The sequence below is a fragment of the Felis catus genome, chromosome A2 (assembly GCF_018350175.1).
Source record: "Felis catus isolate Fca126 chromosome A2, F.catus_Fca126_mat1.0, whole genome shotgun sequence".
Lineage (NCBI taxonomy): Eukaryota > Metazoa > Chordata > Mammalia > Carnivora > Felidae > Felis > Felis catus.
The window spans coordinates 162,021,274-162,037,549 of record NC_058369.1 but is presented as its reverse complement, the minus strand read 5'-3'; the positions used below and the strand labels follow the sequence as shown (position 1 = coordinate 162,037,549).

Here is a 16,276-nt window from a genome sequence, read left to right as displayed (position 1 = left end):
ATGCCCTCTTCTCGTCTGTCCTAAACTGAAGTACAAATGCAGGTCAGGCTGTGACTTTATGCCTCTGTCACTGCTCCGGGTCAGCCACCTCTTCCATATTATTTGTTTGTCTGGAGAGAGGGAGAGAGAGAGACAGAGACAGAGACAGAGGCACAAAGAGAGCAGGGGAAGGGCAGAGAGAAGAGAGAGGGAGGCAGAATCTCAAGCGAGGCTTGAACTCACGATCTATGAGACCACGACCTGAGATGAAGAGTCGGACGCTTGGCTGAGCCACCCAGGCGCCCCTCCATCTCGGTATCCTTGACAAAGGGAAAAAAATATCCAACGTGAGCATTTGGTTTTTTTTGTTTTTTTTTTTGCTAGTAGCAAGTTTTATTCTAGGCAACTGCAAATCATCAAAGGGGACACTCACATAGGACCCAGAAGCCCACTCCCATCTCCCCAGACAACAGTGAGGCAAGCATTCAACACTCCTGAGAAATAAGCATTTCTGCGCTTTTTCTCCACCGTCTCTGGAACAGTCAATCCCAGAACTAATTTGGAACATGTGTAATCTGCACAATCTCAACAACCGGTGTAGTAAGAACAAACTCCAACACCCACCAGAACGAGTCAGACAACCATAAGGAATGAAGTAGTCTTCTACCCTGGGCGGCTGCAGAACCCAGCGAGGACCAGGTGGGAAGAGGAAGATTACGGTGAGAGACCGGGATTCCCGAGCAGTGAGCTCTTGGCTCCATGAGGGACTCTGTTCTCAGCAGGGGCTTTGGGGGTCTACTCCTACCGCTCTCCTCCTCTGGCTCCTCTGGCTTCAGGTAGCCCCTTGTGAGACTGCCAAGGACCCCCACGACAGGGAGCCCAGCACTCTGCCCCCTGATCTCTGGCCTAACTAAGTGTGGGTGGGCTAGAAGAGCCCCATAAACAAATCCCTCCTAGAGGGTAGGCCCAGTCCCCATGTTAGGAACAACCTCTACAAGGCGGGAAATTTAGAAAACAAGGTCAGACTGTATTTTTTTTTTAAATCAACTAAAATCTAATTCCAAAAAAGTTTCTTCAGAACAGGGTAAGCAGTCATTTAAATTATGTCCTCTACTGGTTATTAACAAAGAGACTACAAAAGAAGAGGAAAGAGAGGGTTATATGCTTCCCAGAACACTTTCGCCCACCTGCTCGCTCCACTGACCTGACCCAACCTCCCGGGAAGACCTGAGATGCTGGGACAGGCCCTAGAAGCAGCCACCGGTCCCTGCAGGGTCAGAGGGCCAACCCCAGCCCACGAGTATCAGCCCGGATGAGAAAACCAGAGACGTGAAGGTGCCCGAGACAGCAAACTCCACAGCAGGGTAGAGACGGCAGGGAGAGGCGCGGCCCCCGACTCCTCCTCCTCCACAGTTTTCAGCACAGTGTCTGGGCTCGGCCTGGTGCTTGGCCAAGGGAAGGCAAATCAACGCGACTCCCCTCAGGAAGAAGTCAGTCCCTGACTCTGCACAGTGTCTCTTCAGGGGGACCGATGCCAGCCCCTTCGCCCCCCAGACAGACGAGGGGCCGGCACCTTTAAAGCAGGCCGTTGGGCCTTCCCGGCTGCAGGGTCAGCCCGCCCCGCTCCCGCTGGTGGATCTTCTGGTGCTGCAGAAGGTGCTGCTTCTGGACAAAGCTCTTCTCACACTCTGAGCAGCTGTAGGGCCGCTCGCCCGTGTGGATGCGCTGGTGCCGCACCAGATCAGATGGGTGGCTGAAGCTCTTGCCACAGTAACCACAGAGGAGGGAACTCCGGCTTTTCCTCCAAGGGATGTGGCCGGGCAGGGCAACCAGGCTGTTGGGCGAGAACCTCTCCTGGACAGAGTGGCCAGCACTGGGCCCGTCCTGCAGGTGGCAGCGCTGGTGGATTACCAGGCTCACCCTGCAGCTGAAGCTCCGCATGCACACGTCACACTGATGCAGCTTTGCCCTCTTGGACTGGGGCTTAAGTCGCGGCCTGGGTCTAAGGCTCTCCTCTGGCTCCGAGGCCATGCCCGACTCCGAGTGGGTGTGCAGATGCGCGGCTAGCTGCTGCTTATAGCGGAAGCTGACCTCGCACTCGGAGCATTCATAAGGGCCAGAAGCATCCCTTTTCAGCTTTACGCCCTGGCCACACTGCTGTTCCAGCTGTACCTGCCTACTAGGCTCCTGCTTCGGGGGGCAGCCCAGAGTGCCGCCGCTGCCAGAGTCTCTACTGCCCTCGACGGGATCCTCCAGATTAGTGTCTCCAGGGCCTGGATCCAAGAAGACAGAACTACCCTGACCACCCCAGAGTTCAGTATGTTCTGGGCTCAGGAAAGCGTGCTCTTCTGCAATGCCTGAGAATTCTCCAGGAAGATCCGCAGAGCCTTCCTGAGTATACTGTATCTCCTGCTTGATCATAACCCCTTCTGCTGCCAAGAGAAAGAAGATCAACAAAAAAGATCACATTCTAGCACGTTCGGTTTCTTCAGAACTAAACAAACATCCGTGAATTTCAAAAGGGCTCAAATCAAAGCATCCCAGGATCAAGGGAATTGGGATAATTTGGAGGAGAAGGAGACTGGGTTCTAAGACCTGAAAAACTAAACCTATATTCATGAAGAAAAATCTGAATGCTATTTTTCTAGAACAATGTTATAAATGATAGTTCTCTAAGGTTGTCCACAAATTTGTATTCAATTTCTATGAAAAATGGCAAAACACACTATAAAAACTGTACTAATTCAAGAGTGTTAAAATAATGTGAATGATTAAAAAAACAACCCTTAAACCTAAAGCTTCAATATTCACGTATCCAGCCCCAATCTTCCTGCACATTCCCCCCAAATTACCTGGCTTATAAATGCTCTGCCTGCCTCTCACCCAGATCTGACCAACTCCTAAGATCTGACCAACCCTATCTTCAATCTTCAGTGGGTTTTAACTAGAACTATTACGTACACTACTCTTACAGTAGAGCAGGCATGAGGTAGGATATGGTCACGAAACTCAAGACCTTCACAGCGGTAAGGAGTTAAGACTCCTTAGCAGGTGAACTAATGAAAATCATCAAGGAATCTAAAAGAAGTAACACCAGATGAGGTTGCCGACAATGTTTGGCAGCTTAGCAGTAGGAAAGCTCATTACAGGCCGCAGGGAGTAGGGAGAGGGATGGAATATTCTGGTTCCACTCACCTGGGAGGACATCACCAGGGCCTTCCTCCTCCAAGTCACCCAGCATCCCTGTACCCAACTCCGCTTCTTCTTCTGGCGGGCCAAGAACCTCTGGGTTGGAATAGGCACAGTGTGAGCCCAGGAGAGAGTAAAAGCTCACTGGGCACTGGTCAGGTGCCAACGAACAAGGTGACCACTGCCAGAGGGTTGATATTAAGAGCTGAAAAGATTAAAGGGCTACCGTTCTTGCCACTTTCCCCTGGCAGTTTGGGACAACTGGAAAATTAGAGACGATTAGAAAGATCTATTCAGTTTGCTGCTGCCTTCCACGCTCCTCCATGCGTTACCATGGCTCAAGTATTCGGCCTCTGGAGCCCGCTCCCCTTCCCCCAGCACCACCCTGCCCTCACTTGTACAGGGTTTCAAGTGCTGCCTCCTTTCAGGGTATCTAATTTCAACCATGCTGACATACTGCAAGGTAAGGCAGGCACCATTATCCCCAGCTAGGACAGCCGAGGAACCTGCCACTAGAACACATAACAGCCGAGGTCAAGCAGTCCCTTCTCTGGCCCGTTTGCTACTTCCCTCTCTGCTCCAGTCATGCTGGCTTTTTTTTTTTTAATGTTTATTTTTGAGAGAGAGTGCAAGTGGGGGAGGGACAGAGAGGGAGAAAGACAGGATCTGAAGCGGGCCCTGGGAGGAAAGCAGAGAGTCCGATGCGAGGCTAAAACTCACGAACCATGAGATCATGACTCGAGCCGAAGCTGGATACTTACAGACTAAGCCACCAAGGCGCCCCACACACTGGTCTTTCTGACATTCCTCCATGGAGCTCAGTTGTTTTTTTTTTTAATGTTTATTTATTTTTGAGAGAGAGAGAGAGAGAGAGAGAGAGAGAGAAAGAGCCCTAGTGGGGGAGGGGCAGAGAAAGAGGGAGACACTCATACAACATTCTTGTCTTTTTTTTTTTTAAATGTTTATTTTTGAGAGAGAGAGCTGGGGGTGGGGGCGGGTAGAGCAGAGAGAGGGAGGAAGACAGAGGATCCAAAGCGGGCTCTGGGCTGACAGCAGAGAGCCGGATGTGAGGTTCCAACTCCCCAGCTGTGAGATCATGACCTGAGGCGAAGTTGGACGCTTAACAGACTGAGCCACCCAGGGGCCCCCATGGACTTCAGTTTTAAAAGATTTTGTTTACCAAAATCTACTTACTAAGTAAAAGCTAGTCTTTTATATATAAAGATATACATCTATTAAGCAGCACTTGTAATTAACACAAAATAGACATTGAGCTCACAGTGATTGGATGTAAGTCCAGCCAAATGCCAAGAAAATGTTTTGGTTAGCCTGTGCTGCCTGCCTCATCTTAGGTAACAAAGGATTTCTTGTCAAACAGTTTAAGTTTTAAAAACAGCATGAGGAGCCCTGGCCACACTACACTATAATGCATATGACATCTTATCTACTAGTAAATATTGTCAGGAACGGACTATGTGACCGCAGAGAAGAAATACACAATATGCAACACCAAGACCTTTCTAAAAGTCTTCGAGAACTGAGGACCTGGAGATTCCCATTTCTCGACCTGGCCCAGATCGACAGAGGAGCCAAAGCCGACTAGAATCACAGGTGTGGTCTGAGTCACAAGCTACTTGGCCAGGGATGTAAGATGCTGAAAGAGAATTCCAGGGAGAAACTGCTACTTACTCAGAGAGACCAGGGCCTCGTAGTTGCTCTTCATCACATTTCTGTAAAGCTCCTTCTGCCAGTCCTCCAGATTCTCCCACTCCTGCTCCGAAAAGCACCCTCCATCGTTTTCAAGTGACCTGGGCACCTGAAATCACAAACACTGCGCAGTGAGCGCCTCCAGCCACGGCTACGAAGGAAAAGCCAGCAAGTCAGAATCTTAAAGAATACAAGGCAGGACTCCCCATCTGGCCTAATTCTTAATCCCCAAGGGGACTACCTTGGGGGCCTCCCCCTTGCTGTCCGGAGGCAGCCTCAGCACCCAGAAGTTCCTGTTTCTCAGCAGGTTCTCCATGTTCTCCAGCCGCCTCTGCAGCAGCCCGTACTCCTGCAGCAGGGTCCCCAGCACGGCCCACTTGCCCTCCAGCTGGTTCCCGAACTCCACGGCCGTCTTCTCGCAGTCCGTCAGCTTCTTCTCGGCGGTGCCTGTCCGCCCTTCCAGGCTCTGTATCCGGGCGGCCTGGGCATCCACCTTCTTCTCCACGGCCTGAAGGGCGGCCACCACGGTCCACAGTGAGATCTCTGTGGTTTGCAAATAGGAGCTTTTCTCTGTCTCTTGTGGGGGCAACATGGAAGGAGTCAAAGGTGTGGAGCGGCGTTTCCTCCTGTGCTGAAGAATCAGACACAGGGTCAGTGTCGTTTCCAAATATCACGTAAAGGAAACAATGGGTCCAGTGGGTCCAAGAGTGTTTAGAGCTACCTAGTTTCTACTTTTGTTTTTTTAAAGCATTTGCATTCTGATACTGCAAATGATACATGTACGTTGTAATGAGGAAATACTGAAAAGTAGAAGGAAAAAAATTATGTAAAATACCACCATCCAGAAGTAAGCTGTTAGAATTTTGGTGTATTTCTGTAAGGTTTTTTTTTAACGTTTGTTTATTTATTTTTGAGAGAGAGAGAGAGAGAGAGAGAGCGCGAGTATGAGCAGGGGAGGGTAGAGAGGAAGACGCAGAATCCGAAGCAGGGGGGTGAGATCATGACCTGAGCCAGAGTCAGATGCTCAACCGACTGAGCCACCCAGGCGCCCCTGTAAGGTTTTTGTTAATCTTTTAACTTATCTATTTTTCCACAAAGTTGAAATTATATTGTACATAATATTTTCTTACCTGTTTTTCACTCTTAGCATATTCTCTAAGACCAACAAAGACACAAATCCCCAGCAGGACCTACAGGACTCAACTCCTTTATCTTTGTGCCCAAGCGGTTAGCACAGTAACACCTCCTAAATCCTTCATATATGTTCACTGACATGATGTGATGAAGTCTACTGACATTTGCCTTACGCTTCTCGTTTTTATGATCTGTCCCCAACAGCAGGAAAATCACTACAGCTGAAGCTCGACATGACTGAAACCAACATCTGGGAAGTCTTCCCACCACTCCCTCTTATCCCCCCCCCCCCCCCCCCCCCGTTGGACCACTGCAAGTTGATCTCAGTCCGAAACCCCCAGAGGCTCATGTTCTTTTATATGGCATACACTTTGTTCAAGGCTGCTTGAGAAGAAGTATCTTTGGAAGAACAGCTGGCGCCAGGACTTAGGGTCTGGAGAAACAGGGGCCAAAATGCAACCGACGGGCCCCAAACTCAAAACACACGCTTGGCCGTGACCTACTCCAGTTACTCAACTCAGTTCATTGTGGAACATGTGGGTTAAAAGCTGAACTATCGCCCCTAAAAAAGATTTAAATGAAAGTTTAACCTCAAAGATCGATACAAATGAAGCAAAACAAAATCCTAGGCTTTTGGACAGACTCATTTCATCGCGTGTTCTGCTTTTCACTTTCACTCGCTCCTCTCCAGCTTCGTGGAGCCCCCTCTGGCCTTTCTGCCGCCAGCTTTCTGCAGCTTGCTGAGCACTTCAGGCAGACGGGCAGGTGGGTCAGGATCTGAGCAAAGGAGTAATTCCTCTCCTCTGGTACATAACAAAAGGCTGAAAAGAGTGGTTAAATCAAGCTGCTACTTCTGTTTGGGACGATCTATTGAGATGGAAACAATTCAAATGTCTACGGGCCAGGTGAATCAATAAACAAACTAGGGTCCATTCTTATGTTACGGGTTGAATTTTGTTTCCCCAAACAGATATGTTGAAGTCCCAACCACCCGTATCTCAGAATGTGATCTTATCTATGTAACTATTTTTTTTTTTAAGATTTTATTATTTTAAGTAATCTCTATACCTAACATGGGGCTCGAACTCAAACAGCGAGATCAAGAGTCTCATGCTCCATCAACCGAGTCATCCAGGTGCCCCGGAATGTGATCTTATCTTGAGATAAGAATATTTACAGAGATAATCAAGTTACATGAGGTCATTAGGTGGGCTCTAATCAAATATGATTTGGCATCCTTATGAAAGGGGAAATTTGGGCAGAGACAGACATGCACTTAGGGGAGACGATGTGAAGACACACACAGGGAGAAGACAACCACAAGACGGTGGAGGCAGAGGTCAGAGTTCTATTGCCACAAGCCAAGAAAATGCCTGGGGCACCAGAAGCAATGAGAGAAGCCTGGAATATCCGATTCTCCAGTTCGGTGGACACCCTGATTTCAGACTTCCAGCCCCCAGAACCGTGAAGACGATACACCTCAGGTGTTTAAGCCCCCCAACTTGCAGTACTTTGTTACAGCAGCCCTAGGGAACGAATATACATACGATAGAATACTAATACATTATTACTATACTAATAATTAACGTATTAATCATACATTAGCAATAAAAAGGAACAAACTATTGACATATGTAACAACATGGATGGATCTCAAAATCATTATGCTAAGTGAAAAAGGCCAGACACAAAATGCCACCCACTCTATTCCATTTACATGACATTCAGGAAAGGCAAAATGACAGAGACAGAAAACAGAGTGGTAGCCAGGGGCTGGGGCGGGGGTGGGGGGTAAGGGGGTTGGAGGGGAGAAGGAGAGTGAATGCAAAGGAACACTTTCTGGGATGATGGAAATATTCTATATTTTGGTAACATGATGATAGCTACACATTTGTCAAAACTCACTGAACTGTATGCCTGAAGAGCGAATTTTACCAGATGTAAATTGTATCTCAGTAAGCACGACTTAGAACGCCAAGAGAGAAGAAAATGTTAGCTGCCATGAAAGACGCCATAAACAAAGTCTAAAAAAACAGACAGGGAGAGAATATATGTAAACAGGGTATGAACTGGAAGGAAAAGATAACAACCCCAAAATAAAACTGCAAAGTAAGCAATTGTGAGCGCAGAAACGCAAGTGGTCAAGAAGCAGTCAGGAGTGCAAATATAACCAAGTAAAACTGCTTTTCACCCACCAGGCTGACAAACTTGAAAAAGAGGGATAAGGAGCTACATTCAGAGTTGACTAGGATATAAAACTGGCACTTTCATAACACTCCCAGAAGGAATGAAAACTACTACAAACTTCAGGGAAGAATATCTCATAAAAGTCATTAAAAACCCTCTCACCTAGCAATCCCATTTACCAGAATCCATCTTACAAAAATAAATGGCATTATTTACTGACATCCACACAGAGATTACTGGTAACATCCTTTGGAATAGTCAAAGCCTGGAAATAATCCAGATGTCTGTTCATGGTTAAATAAATTATGGCACAACCAAACAGGACCTTTAAAAATAATGAGTTAGGGGCGCCTGGGTGGCTCAGTCGGTTGAGCTTCCGACTTCGGCTCAGGTCATAATCTCGCAGTTGACGGGTTCAAGCCCCAAGTCAGGCTCTGTTCGACAGCTCGGAGCCTGAAGCCTGCTTCAGATTCTGTCTCCCTCTCTCTGCCCCTCCCCCACTCATGCTCTGTACCAAAAATAAACATTGAAAAAAAATCTTTTTAAATAATGAGTTAGATCTATGCATATGATTCAGTAGAGTTTTCACCATACACTGCTGGTTAAAAATCCAACTTTTAGGGAAAGAGACTTATTTTAATGTTTATTTTTGAAAGAGAGTGCAAGCAGGGGAGGGGCAGAGAGAGGAGGGACGGAGGATCTGAAGTGGGCTCTGTGCTGAGAGCTGAGAGTTCAATGCAGGGCTCAAACCCAGGAACCACAAGATCATGACCTGAACCTGAGTCAGAAGCTCAACCCACTGAGCCACACAGGCTCCCTGGGAAAGATATTTATTATGATCCCACTTTCCTAAAGAAGAGAAGATATACAAGTATATGTTTGTTTCGGCACACAGGGAGGTCTGAAAGATACTCAATAAACTGTTAACACCACTTACCTTCAAGGAGATGAGTGGAAAGGATTTTAACCTTTCCTTGTCAACTATCGTTTGACTTCGACAATAAACATGTATTTTTTTGTAATTTATTTTTTACAGAACTTCCATATTTAAGAGTATTCCTGATGGCAGTGAAAAATACAGTAAGTACACTTACTGGGGCGCCTGGGTGGCTGTCAGTTAGGCATCTGACTTCGGCTCAGGTCATGATCTTGTGGTTCATGAGTTCCAGCCCCATGTCAGGCTGTGCTGACAGCTCAGACCCTGGAACCACTTCGGATTCTGTGTCTCCCTCTCTGTCCGTCTCTTCCCCCTCTCGCACTCTCTCTCTCTCTCAAAAATATGCATTAAAAACCAACCAACCAACCAACCAACCAGTACTCGTATGTTGCCCATACTTCTGGATATTCCAGGGCAGTCCTGCTCGAGTGTTCTATTATACTGAGATCAAGTCTCATATAATGGGACTGCAGCTATGGTCTGAAACCCGTCACCATTAAGCATAAGACACAGTCCTTGCTAAGGAACCTGCAATCTGCTTGACTGAAGTACAAAATAATGAAATAACATCCTAAAGTGGTATTTGATTAAGGTGGACTAAATAATATTTAAGGTCACTTCCAACTCTGAGATACCATGATTTTTAAATACTGAATAGTTTAAATAAACTACTTAATGCATAAGATCTTATACATCTTATGTAGTGGCAACAAATCACGTAACTACCACTCAGTTACAGATATACAGCCTCTGAAGTCCTCGGTATGACTCTCTGAAGTACCATCCTGAATTTGATTTTTCACTATTTTCTGTTTCATGTTTTCACCAAATGTTTGTTTCCAAAACAATGTATGCTCTTTAGTTTTACATATTTTAGGACTTTACACAAATAGAATCCTTATTTCACAACTCCTAAGAATATCCTGTTGTTGCAGATGGCTGTAATTAATTCATTTTCACTTCTAAATAACAATGTGCCGATACCACGATTTACTTTTCCGTCCCATTACTGACGTGTCCTCCACCTCTGTCATCACAAACAGTGCTGCAACGGACCAGACTGTGCATGGCTCCTAACAGACACAGCCCAGTTTCCTGAGGGTATAGTCCTAGAAAGGGAATTGTCAGCTAATAGGGTAAACATCTCGAACTTCAGTAAATACGCCAAATGTTTTCTAAAGTGGTTGTATCAATTGCACTCCTATCAATAGTATGTGCATATATATTCTAGATGTTCCCCAATTATGTGTTCCTGTCAGACTAGTATTTTGTCCTAATAGGTCTGAATTGACACGTCCTCATGGTTTCCATCTCCATTTTCCTTGATTACTAAGGGTAAGCATATTTTAAATGTTTATTGGCCATTCAAGTTTCTTCAGTGAACTACTTGCTCAGTCTTTTATCCATTTATCTTTTGGGTTATCTGACTTCCTTACCATCTCAGAATTTCTCTGAAAATTCTGGAAACTAATCTTTATCCATGCTATATGTGTTGCAAATATTGTCTCATTTGTGCATTTAAAAAGTTTCCTTTACTGGGGCGCCTGGGTGGCTCAGTTGGTTAAGCGTCCAACTTTGGCTCAGGTCGTGATCTCACGGTTCATGAGTTTGAGCCCCACATCAGGCTCACTTCTGTCGGCACAGAGCCTGCTTCGAATCCTCTGTCCTCATCTCTCTGCCCCTCTCTTGCTTGCGCTCTCTCAAAAATAATATTAAAAAAAAAATACTGTATTGCAAAAAACAATGCTAACCATCACCTGAACTTTTAGCAAGTCATAATTACCAGTCACAGAACTTCACAACAAACATAATAATAATGAAAAACTTCAAAATATTGTGAGAATTACCAAATTGTGACCCAGAGACACGAAGTCAGGAAATGGTATTGGAAAAATGGCATTGAGAGACTTGACATAGGGTTGCCACAAACCTTCAATTTGTAAAAAAACAAAGTATCTGCAAAATGCAACAAAGCAAAGCTCAATTAATTGAGGTATGCCTGTATGTTGATATTATATATTGACAGATATATGGCTAAAAAAATATCTGTGCTGTCCGACAGCCACTAGAAGCACATAGCTATCTAAATCTAAATTAACAGAAACTCAATTAAAAATTCAGTTTCTCAGCCATACTAGTTACATTTCAAGTGCTTAATAGCCATATATATATATATATATATATATATATATATATATATGACTATATGAACAGTGACTATATTTAACAGTGCAAAACAGAGTATTTCCATAATCTCAGAAAGTTCTATTGGATGTGCCACACCATACTAATTTTTTCTCTGGTTGATAAAAACTAAAGTTTTGTTAGTCTTCTACTATGCTAGTGAATTTTCCTTGTAGTTGTCTGCTTTTGTTTTATATATTTTGAGGCTATGTAATTAGATGCAAAATATTAGAAATGTCATGTCAAGCTGGTAAATTGAATCTTAACCATTATAAAAGTAGTAGTACCCCTCTAGCTCTAGGAATATTAATATAGTTGAGCTAATTTTCTTTTGATTAATATTAGCCTGGTATGTTTTCAATTTTTTTTTTTTTTAATGTTTATTTACTCTTGAGAGAGAGAAAGACAGAGCATGAGTGAGGTAGGGACAGAGGGAGAGGGAGACACAGAATCTGAAGCAGGCTCCAGGCTCTGAGCTGAAGATCCGTGAGATCATGACCTGAGCCAAAGTCAGATGCTTAACTGACTAAGCCACCCAGGCGTCCCTCAAATTCTTTTATGTTCGACCATTCCTGTAATTTTATCTTTTAGTTGTATCTCTTATAAACTAGATAGTTGGATTTTTTTCTCATCTTGACAAATATTGCCTTTTAACTAGAACATTTTGTCCACTTACATTTATTGTAACTGTTGATCTATTTTTATTGATTTTTACCTTCTACTGTTTCTCTTCTCTTTTCATTGTCTTTGTTTTCTTGTAGATGATTTTTTTTCCTTATTCTATTATTCTCCCTTCTAACTTGCAGGTTTTACAGGCAAGTTCTAGTCTTTTAGCAAATATCTTAGATATAACAGTAAGCATACTTATAAAGGCTTTTGAATAACTGAATTCTGATCTCTTTCTAAGTTTACATCAATGCTTCCATGTATTTTAATTTGCCTTTGTTTTTAACCTCACAAAAGGTTGTTTTATTTAGGCTTGTTTTATTTAGTCAATATTTGTTCAGATTTACCCATTTACATGGATCATCATACTTTCTTACATTTTCAGAATTTCCATTTGGGAAGATTTTCCTTTTACCTGAAGTATACCCTTTATAATTTCCTTTACTGAGAATGTATTGGTAGTAACATGGCAGTTTTGTCTGAAAATACTTTTTAATTTTAAGAGAGAAAGAGAGAGAGAGAGAGACGGCACACAAGTAGGGAAGGGGGGGCAGAGAGAGAGAGAGAGAGAGAGAGAGAGAGAGAGAGAGAGAGAGAGAGAGAGAGAATTCCAAGCAGGCTTCATGCTCAGTGTGAAGTCCAATGCATGGCTCAATCCCACCTTGAGATCATGACCTGAGGCAAGATCAAGAGTTGGACGTTCAACTGACTGAGCCACCCAGGCTCCCCCATCTGAAAATATTTTTTTTACCCTTGTCTTTAAAAGATCTTTTACTGAGTATAAAAATCTGGGATCACAGCTATTCTCTTCCAGTTTACTAACATCATTCTAGTTTGTCTGGCTTCCATTGTTGCTGTTGAGAAGCTGGACCACATTAATCTAGTGACACTTCATTTGAAGGTAATCTCTTTTCTCCAGCTGCTTTTAAGAATTCTGTCTAGGGGCGCCTGGGTGGCTCAGTCGGTTGAGCAGCCGACTTCAGCTCAGGTCACGATCTTGCGGTCCATGAGTGTGAGCCCCGTGTCGGGCTCTGTGCTGACAGCTCAGAGCCTGGAGCCTGTTTCAGATTCTGTGTCTCCCTCTCTCTGACCCTCCCCTGTTCATGCTCTGTCTCTCCCTGTCTCAAAAATAAATAAAAACGTTAAAAAAAAAAAAAAAGAATTCTGTCTAAAACAAAAAAAGAATTCTGTCTAGTATTCTCTATTTTCACTATTATGTGTCTAGGTAGAGATTTTTTTTCCGTTTATCCGGATTGGGATCCCCTGGGTTTCTAATGTATTAATGTTTGCATCGGTCCTAAATAGCCTCAGTCATTAGCTATTTATCAAATATAGCCTTCAGTGCAAAGTGTTAAGTGTGCATGCACCTTCCTTCTGGAATTTCAGTGTTTTTCTTTCTTTTTTTTTTTAACGTACTTTGAGAGAGAAAGTGCAAAAGATATAAAAGATGTGCAAGAGAGCGGAGGAGGGGCAGAGAGAGGGGAGGGACATAGAATCCTAAGCTGGCTCTGAGCTGATGGCAGAGAGCCTGATGTGGGGCTAGAACTCACAAACCCTGAGATCATGACCTGAACTGAAGTCAGACGCTTAACTGACTAAGCCATCCAGGCACCCCTTAATATGTTTTTCTTATGTAATTTCAATATCCAGAATCTTTGAAGGTCTACTTTTGTCCATTATTTTTACTGCCTTTTCCTTGTAGTTTTCATTGCTTGTTTGGTAATGGGTTTTTTGTGTTTTTTTTTTTAACTCAATTTTCCTGTAATTTTATATAGGGGAATTATTTGAAGTCTGAGTCAAATGCAGATTCCTCCAGAGAAGATCTGTGTTTATTTCTGATACACAGCAGTACTTTAAACTACATTCTTGGGAGGTGGGGTGGGGTGGAATGCCTGGTTGGCTCAGTCAGTAGAGCATGCAACTCCTGATCTCAGGGTAGTTGAGTTCAAGCCCCACACTGGGCATGGAGTCTACTTAAAATAATAACTAAGTAAATATAAACTACATTCTTGGCTTGAGGTTTCTTAGACCATCCAGGTAGCATGAATTCAGGCAATAAACCCATATCAGAGTCACCATAAATTCTCAAGGGACATCTTGCATCTATCTCCCAGCACCAAGGTTTCACACAATTTTCTGTGTAATACTGGGAGTTAAGAGCTTACGTTCAGTTCATGCTGAATGCTGCCCTTTGAAGTCTCCACTTTAAGGATCTGGGGCAGGAAGCTTCTTAGACACACACACACACACCCCCGCCCCTTAAGTTTTGTCTCCTGGTTTTCAGGTCCTTTGGGACCATAAACACCAAAGATGAATGTTTAGCAAATGCCCTCCAAGTTGGCCTCAGAACTCATCTTTGGGCTCCAAGTATTCTTTATTAACTTACATTTCAGATATATTTAAGTGGTGTCCTCCCCCCTACACCCCCCCCCCCATTGTTTCTAGCTGTCTTCATCAGGGTGCCTACTTGGTCAGTGTCAAAGGAAAGGTACGGAATCCTCATCTGAAGCGGTAATATCTGAGAACAGACGAAACGATTTAAATACATTCTACAATGACAGATCTTTAAGTTATTTAAAGGGCGGTATGGGATTTTGGTGGATCTTTTAAGGCTCTTTTGACAAGGTCTGTTGGTGACATGCACGGAACGGTGCCCTGACACAGACGAGTCAGAAAGACGTACTCTGGAGGTTAGTAACTTGTCGTCCTGCCCCACTTTAGTACCAATTTGGTCTTGAGGAAAAGCCAAGTCTTTGACTACAAGAGCTGAGATGAAAAGGGTCAGAGGAGGCAAATATTATAAACATTTGTGTCTCTGCAATTCAACTAACTTCTTGAAAGCAAACACTGCCTTCTCCGAGTCTTCCAGTCCTTTCCCTCTTCCAATCCTCTCCCTCCTGGTTCTCACCCACCTTCTACGAGAATCAAAAAGGAGCAAGTTTAACCTGCTCATGGTAAACTTTTCACCACAGGCTCTCCTTAGCTCCCAATTCTCACAAAGATCTCACATCATTCCGAAAGTGTTTCTAGACCCAGAAATGCTTCGTCAAAAACTAATTTAATTCCCTCTGTCCTTTCCAGAGCAAACCTCCTTGTGTTACCAAATTAACCGCTAGTAAGAAAATGTCAGAGCTAGAAGGATCCTCTGAGATCATCTAGTAAACCAGTCCTAAACTCTCCATCTCTAGCCAAAGAAAGGGAGGCCCAGGGTGTAAACACAGTTGCCTAAAATCAGTCAAATGGGTATTTGAGAGCTGAGTTCCCCAGTTCCCTGACTCCGTAACCGGGATTTTCTTCACCCCCATGCTCCGTGTCTTGACATCCCCTGAATGGGGACGAATGGGGACGAATGGGGGCGAATGGGGACCGGGGAAAGGGAGAGAGATCCGAGAGCTTCACAGGCAAAAGCAGCAACTACACTGTGGGGTAATACCTGTCCCCAAAGGGAGGAAGCCCGGCCTGATTTCACCCTGTGGCCGCGACCCAAGTACAGAAGTCTGCAGCAGGAGAGAGTGACAGAAAGAACGAGCAAAACACACCAAGCTGAGAACATGCGGGGAGGCCGTGAGTCCTGGGGTCCCGGGGCACCACGCGCGCTCGCTGGCAGAGATGGCGACCCGGGGTTTCCAAAGCGCGCCACCTCTCCAGCCTGGAAGCGCATGACGAAAAAGTGTGGGGACGGTCGCAAATCCAAGAACACGAAACAAGCCTCGGAGAAGTTTCTCGGCGACGGTGCGTGGCGCTGGGGCTCCGGCCCGACGCGGAAGGAGCCGGAGAGGGGGAGGGCAGAGCCCGGGGGTCGCGGGAGGAGGTCGGCGTTCGCCAGCAGCAGCCCGGGAGCCCCCCCGGACCCCCAGCCCCACCGGAGTCCGGACCTCGAAGCCCCGCCCCGGCCAGGAGCTCCGCCATCCCGAACGCGCCCGCCAGTCGGTGCCAGGAGGACCCTTACCCGAGTAGGCTCCGACTCCGCCATGGCTGCCAGTCGCCCCTCAACACCCGGGCCCCGCCTGATAACCCTCGGGCTGCGTGCCGGTCCCCTGGGCGCTCCCTGCCCCTCCTCGAAGCCGCCACCAGTGCCGTGTTGATACAAGGTGCATTGTGGGAGTTCGGCCCTCCGGCGCCAAGAGCTGCTCCCGCCGCTCGTCCTCACCGCGCGAGGTTTCTAGGGCGCCTCCGTGCGGCCGGAGGGTGAACAGCAGCTCGGCCCTTGGGCCCAGACTGTGCGACCTTAGAAGGGCTCTGTCCCTCCAAGTCAAGGGTAGGTTCAGAATTTAAGGCGAACGCGGGCCTCTT

At 45.6% G+C, this 16,276-nt stretch overlaps 1 protein-coding gene across 3 annotated transcripts; it reads right to left on the bottom strand.

The window, feature by feature from the left end:
* Positions 1 to 347: 347 nt before the first annotated feature.
* ZNF212 (zinc finger protein 212) lies at positions 348 to 16,096 on the bottom strand. 3 transcript variants are annotated; one of them, XM_003983196.6, is made up of 5 exons: positions 15,933 to 16,096; positions 5,117 to 5,506; positions 4,858 to 4,984; positions 3,175 to 3,264; positions 348 to 2,411 (listed from the first exon to the last, which is right to left on the bottom strand). In XM_003983196.6, the coding sequence occupies exons 1-5, from the start codon at positions 15,954 to 15,956 to the stop codon at positions 1,555 to 1,557; spliced, it is 1,488 nt and encodes a 495-aa protein (XP_003983245.1). In that variant the 5' UTR covers positions 15,957 to 16,096; the 3' UTR covers positions 348 to 1,554. The 3 variants fall into 3 exon arrangements, with proteins under 3 accessions (XP_003983245.1, XP_019681545.2, XP_044908898.1); XM_019825986.3 differs by lacking the exon at positions 15,933 to 16,096 and adding an exon at positions 15,523 to 15,788 and having other exon boundaries at positions 5,117 to 5,501; XM_045052963.1 differs by lacking the exon at positions 15,933 to 16,096 and adding an exon at positions 15,523 to 15,788 and having other exon boundaries at positions 348 to 2,408; positions 5,117 to 5,501.
* Between the last annotated feature and the right edge of the window lie 180 nt (positions 16,097 to 16,276).

Coding starts and splice junctions, on each gene's coding strand:
- ZNF212 (XM_019825986.3), bottom strand. CDS start 15,644: ATGCGCTTCCAGGCTGGAGAGGTGGCGCGCTTTGGAAACCCCGGGTCG. Junction 5,502..15,522: donor CCCCGCATGTTCTCAGCTTG/GTGTGTTTTGCT, acceptor TCTTCAGCACAG/GAGGAAACGCCGCTCCACAC. Junction 2,412..3,174: donor CCCTGGTGATGTCCTCCCAG/GTGAGTGGAACC, acceptor TTCTCTTGGCAG/CAGAAGGGGTTATGATCAAG.